Source organism: Nomascus leucogenys, chromosome X (assembly GCF_006542625.1).
Source record: "Nomascus leucogenys isolate Asia chromosome X, Asia_NLE_v1, whole genome shotgun sequence".
Taxonomy (NCBI): Eukaryota; Metazoa; Chordata; class Mammalia; order Primates; family Hylobatidae; genus Nomascus; species Nomascus leucogenys.
In genome coordinates, this window is record NC_044406.1 from 89925814 (window position 1) to 89931720 (window position 5907).

General features: G+C 42.3%; 1 protein-coding gene across 1 annotated transcript; it reads left to right on the plus strand.

Annotated features, from left to right (window-relative positions):
* The first annotated feature begins 3032 nt into the window (after positions 1 to 3032).
* Positions 3033 to 5156, plus strand: RAB40AL (RAB40A like). The gene has a single exon (XM_003276487.4). It carries the CDS (start codon positions 4093 to 4095, stop codon positions 4927 to 4929), a length of 837 nt encoding a protein of 278 aa, XP_003276535.1. The 5' UTR covers positions 3033 to 4092; the 3' UTR covers positions 4930 to 5156.
* Positions 5157 to 5907: the final 751 nt, after the last annotated feature.

A 5907-nucleotide genomic window follows, 5' to 3' on the forward strand; every position in this document is an offset into this window, starting at 1 on the left:
AAAGGCTACTCCCTGCTGTATATTCTCAACAGATTTTCTCATTTAGCCCTCAGGACTGCTCTGTAAGGTTGGTATGGTCAATCCCATTTTACAGCTAACCAAGCTCAGGCTCACAGAGCCTAAATCACTTTTCCAAGTAAGTGGCAGGATTGGAATGAGGTTCCATCCCTCACCTTCCCTAGAGGACCCTGAGCACCCCCTTTTTGAAGATGGGTTTCCAGGGCTTGAGAAATGGTCAGATTCCACTCCCCTGCTATTGTGGTCCCATGGGTTCCCACTCAACAACTCCTCTGAAGATGACAGGGGAAGTGAAATCCTGTGCTTTGTGCCATGACATCTGGTTGTAGGCCCACATGAGAGGGCTGATCCCTAAAGTGGCAAGTGGGCTCAGGCAGAAGCTCAGGTGTTGGCCTTGGGACAGGTGAGCTGCAGAGAAGGAAAGAAACATGCACTGCATTACTGTAAGCAAATGCACTTTACACCTCATCTTTAATCTTAACTCTACCCAAGGTCATTATGACCATTATTCAAATTAGGCTGCTGCCTTTAGAGGAGTTTATGTAAATCAGGGAGACAACTTCGTTGTTTCCTGATCAGCACAAACTCTGTAATACTCCAAACTTTTATCATTTCTCTTCATTTCTCCAGGGCCCTGAATGCTCTAATCTCCCTCCAGGCTGGCAGTACCTGCTCCCCAGGTGTTTTTCAATGTTTTTTCTTTGAAATTTAAGATCTGTATAATTTTAAAGTCAAATTTTGAAGTTTAATTAGGTTAGTATCCATGATTTGTGAAACATAGTAACAAAATGATTGGCAACTATTTCAACAGAGAATTTAAATGAAATGTACATGAACAATAAACATACTAAAATATGCCAACCCCGCAAGAACTAATAAAATGCAAATATTTTTAAATCTTGAGAATTTATAATGACAAGATGCAAAAGATAAGTACCGTGATTGCACTTTTGGAGAAGACAATGTGTGTGTGTAGGTGAGTGTGTTGATGTGTACCTCACCTTCAGGGACATGTCTAGAAAGTATGTACCATCCTAGGAACAGCAGACCCCTTGGGGTTAAGGAGTAGGAGTTGACCAGTGAGAGCTCAGGTTAATTTTGATTTGTGAATATGCTCTTGTGTACTGTTTGAAAGTTGGTATTTGGGAATAAAAGTATTTTGATGAAAATTTGAACACACAAAATACTTTGGAACAAATTGTCAAAGTTAAGGTGTACATAGTGTTCATTAATTTGAAAAAGCATTCATTATATTCCATTTTATTGTGAAAGAAGTAAATAACAAGTCCAATTGACAGAGGTTTTGTGTGTGTGTGTGTGTGTGTGTGGGGGGGTGTCCTCTAGCTCTGCCACCCCAAATACGCAATCATGGATGCAACTTTATCTTTAGTTCCAGCGGGGATTGGAACCAATATCAGTTTCATATATTCTGGAACATGATGGATACATGGAAATTGCTACCATTAGGTGAATAATTCCAGAAAACTGTGGCTGATACCTTGGAGCTAACCTCCAACCTCCATCCCTCTCTCTTCCTGAGTCCCTGGTTTGAGATTATCAGAGCTGCGTTTCTGTCTCTGGCCACTAGGAGGCATCACAGCTATCTCTGTTTTTGTACATTTTGCAGAGTAAGATGTTTCAAAATGACTTGTTTACTTTGATTCCAGTTCTGTTTGGAAAATTCACATGTATATTAAAGCAGGTCCATTTGCTGTTGACCCCCAAATCTACATCGCATTCACTGATTTATCATCTCTTCCCTTCTCAGTGTAGGTTGAAGTGTCCACACTGTTGGAGGGGGCGGGGGCGGGGGGCGGGGGGTCCCTTCCAGGGAGCAAGGCATTCACTCTCCATAACTCTATCCCTGTACAGGCTTCTCAGACCTTCTCACACTCTCTTTCAGTCTTCCCCTCTCCAGGACACCATAGACACAGTTCCCCAGATGCTGCTCCAGTGCCTCCGACCTCTCTCCATCACCTTTCTACAGCCCTGTCACTGCTACCTGGTGTTTCATTGTGTGGATACCCTGGAGCATATGTTTTTACATTTACACCGATCAGTGTTTTTCTTACCAGCATGGGGAACTGGATTTGTGTCTTCTCGGAGGCATGATGTTGAACAGTTTTCGTGAGATCATGAAACACACAAGAATGTAGAGAACTCCATCTCTAAAACTCTGAAATCAAGGTGTATCAGGGAGATTTGCCTTCTTTATATGGATGTCTGTGTTTTCATTAGGAGAAACAATGAGTAATGATTTTTCACGATGACTGCCTTGGCCTTGAGGCTCAGCCAACCCCTACTGCTATGTCTCAATATTTAAAGGGCCATTGAAGTCTCCCACTCCATGCCATATACTCTGGACGGGTTTTCCCATTTATGCCTGGGAACAACTCCGTGAGGATAGTACGGTCAGTCCCATTTCACAGATGACCAAGCTCAGGCTCACAGAACCTAAGTTGCCTCTTGAGGTAAGTGGCAGGATTGGAATGAGGTTCTATCCCTCACCCTCCCTAGAGGACCCTGAGAGCATCTCCCTTTTAGAAGATGGGCTTCCAAGGCTTGAGAAATGGTCAGATTCCACCATTCAGATCATGGCGATGTCTTTAGGGGAGTTTGTGTAAATTAGGGAGACAACTTTGTTATTGTTTGTTCTGTATTGATGAGTATTTAGAATGCTTCTCATTTTTTCCTTTTTAAAAAGATTTCAGCAATGCTGTAGCAAATAACCTCTTACCTGGCTATTTTGTACATGTGAAAAATGTTTCATCCATTACATGCTTACACATCTATCCCTTGGGGCTTGATTTCAATAATTTAAACTCCCTTATATGTGTCTGAGCATTCTCATTTCTTTAACCATCTTTATACCTGTTGTAGTTACAATATTTAAATGTATTTATAACTGATTAGTGTGTTTCCATTTCCTTGATGTATTTGGTCCCTCATCCCACCCCCATACACAGACACACACACAGCCACTTTTTACCTTTTTCTTTTGCAAATTAAAAAAAAATTCTTATTCAGTTTTTTCTACATTTAAATTTTGTCAAACGATAGGTGATAAAAGTATATTTAGATAGTTGCATTTGCATTCCTTAATATATTAGTGAGCTAGAATGCATTTTCTTATGATTGTTGGCCATTTGTGTTTCATCATCCGTGAATCATTTACATATTTTTTCAGTTTTGTTATTTTGTTATAGGATCTGTATGTGTGTTAAACCTAAAACCCTTCACTGATGGATGCATGCGTTATTTCAACACATCTTTGTTGGGTGAATATTATTTATGAGGCACTCTAGCAAAATCCATGTCCTAGATGTCTCTTCTGAGATCTTGGCTCTTATATTTATGGGAGATGACCCCCTGCAGCAAGAAAAGTATTAGTGCCCATGTAAACATGCGTGGCTTGTCAAGGATCCCATGCACAGACAGTTCACACTTACTCCTAACCCCGGCATGGCCACAGAGTAGAAAGGATGTGTGGGGCATTATATGAGGAGAGCGCTGGCTCAGGATTGTGATTTCTGTGATCTCTATACTAACAGCAAGATTTTTAAAAATTACATAACATTTCTGAGTTTGCCTTTTCTCATGTATAAAATGGAAACAATCATAGCTACCAAAGACAATTGTTCTGAGAAGTAAAAGAACAAATTATTTTAAGCGTCATACACATCGTAGGCTACATACGGTACTCAACACATCTTAGTCCGCTTCCTAACTCATACCTGTCCTTCCTTTAAAGGAGATTCCTTTGACATAATCCAAAAGGCATGGTTCCATAACGATCACATGGAAATGTTAAGAGAAATGTAAGGTTTCCATGATTAATTAACTTCTGTGTCACTACTCTGTGCTGGGTAAGAAAAAGGAAAACAATCGCTGAACCAGTTTCCCAGGGTTTGTAAAAGAAAACCATCAAAGCCACCACCTCATTTCACTTTATTTCATAGACTTCCCCATCCCATTTTTTATGTTCTATGTTAATTTCTCAAGAAAAATAGGCCCGGCACCGCCTCTGCGCACAACCCTGCTGGTCTGGCCCAGGCGGGGGGCGGGGCCAGCACGATGAGCGCCCCGGGCAGCCCCAACCAGGCCTACGACTTCCTGCTCAAGTTCCTGTTGGTGGGCGACAGCGACGTGGGCAAGGGCGAGATCCTGGAGAGCCTGCAGGACGGCACGGCCGAGTCCCCATACAGCCACCTGGGGGGAATCGACTACAAGACGACCACCATCCTGCTGGACGGCCAGCGGGTGAAGCTGAAACTCTGGGATACGTCGGGGCAGGGAAGGTTTTGTACCATATTCCGCTCCTACTCTCGTGGTGCACAAGGAGTGATCCTGGTCTACGACATTGCAAACCGCTGGTCTTTCGAGGGTATGGATCGATGGATTAAGAAGATCGATGAACATGCCCCTGGTGTCCCTAAAATCCTGGTGGGAAATCGCCTACATCTGGCATTCAAGAGGCAGGTGCCCAGGGAGCAGGCCCAGGCCTATGCCGAGCGCCTGGGCGTGACCTTCTTTGAGGTCAGCCCTCTGTGCAATTTCAACATCATAGAGTCTTTCACGGAGCTGGCCAGGATCGTGCTGCTGCGGCACAGGTTGAACTGGCTCGGGAGGCCGAGCAAGGTACTGAGCTTGCAAGACCTCTGCTGCCGCACCATCGTGTCCTGCACACCTGTGCATCTGGTGGACAAGCTCCCGCTCCCCATTGCCTTAAGAAGCCACCTCAAGTCCTTCTCCATGGCTAAGGGCCTGAATGCCAGGATGATGCGAGGCCTCTCCTACTCCCTCACCACCAGCTCCACTCACAAAAGGAGCAGCCTCTGCAAAGTGAAGATCGTCTGCCCACCCCAGAGCCCACCCAAAAACTGCACCAGAAACAGCTGCAAAATTTCTTAAGGAAGGCACCAAAAGGAAACAAGCTGGAATCGCTCCAGGAAAAACTCTGAATGGTTACACCTGGAAGAGGGAAGATGCATTCTAGATTCAAAGAAATATGTTTTCAGTTTCTCATGGAAACAATGCTGCTTGGGAATGTGTGTGATGCCTTCCGTCAATAAAAGCACTTTACGCAGTTTGACTTTGAATTTCTACGTGGATGTGCATGTGTTTATAAAGGGAAAATTAGTACTCTGCTCAACTCTTGATAACATGAAAATTTGAATGTTACTTATAATCACACTGCATCTTTTTCCTTAAAATAACCGCTTTTGTAAGAATGGTGATATGACAGTAATGAGTATAAATTCAAGGGAATTTGAGATGCAATGATAGTGAGATCATTCCGAGTCACTGATATTACTAGAGAGGCCTTTTTGTAAACCTCCTTTTTGATGTCAAAGCACCAATTTATAAAACACTGCAGATGCATATAGAGATTATACGTAACAGATCTGTCCAGTTTGTGCACGAAATGGATTTGATAAAGTTTTTGCTATGTTATTTTACTACATTTGGAGATTAATAAGTGATTTATATGTATGTTTTTCTGTAAATCTACTTTTTTGTACAAGATGTTCTACAAGATATGAAGCTAAGGGAAGAAAACACCAAAGATATCTCTAGTTATGTTGAACATAGCCAACATGGTTTCAATGGGTCAGTAAGAAAAAAGCCATTTCAGTAAGGAATGAAATAAGTACTTATTTATGAAAATGTTTCTTAACAATAAAAAGTATATATTTTTATCTTTTGGTAAAACGAAAAAAAAAGAAAGAAAAATATGTATAATGTAACCCCGGAAGATTAGGCTTTGCAGAAAAACAATGCAATAGAACACGGGGGGGGAAGGCCCATTATAAGGCCTTAGGTGAGTCATTTCCCCTGTGCTGGCCAGTTTTGGTTAACACCTCTCAGATCGATATAGAGGTTAATGAG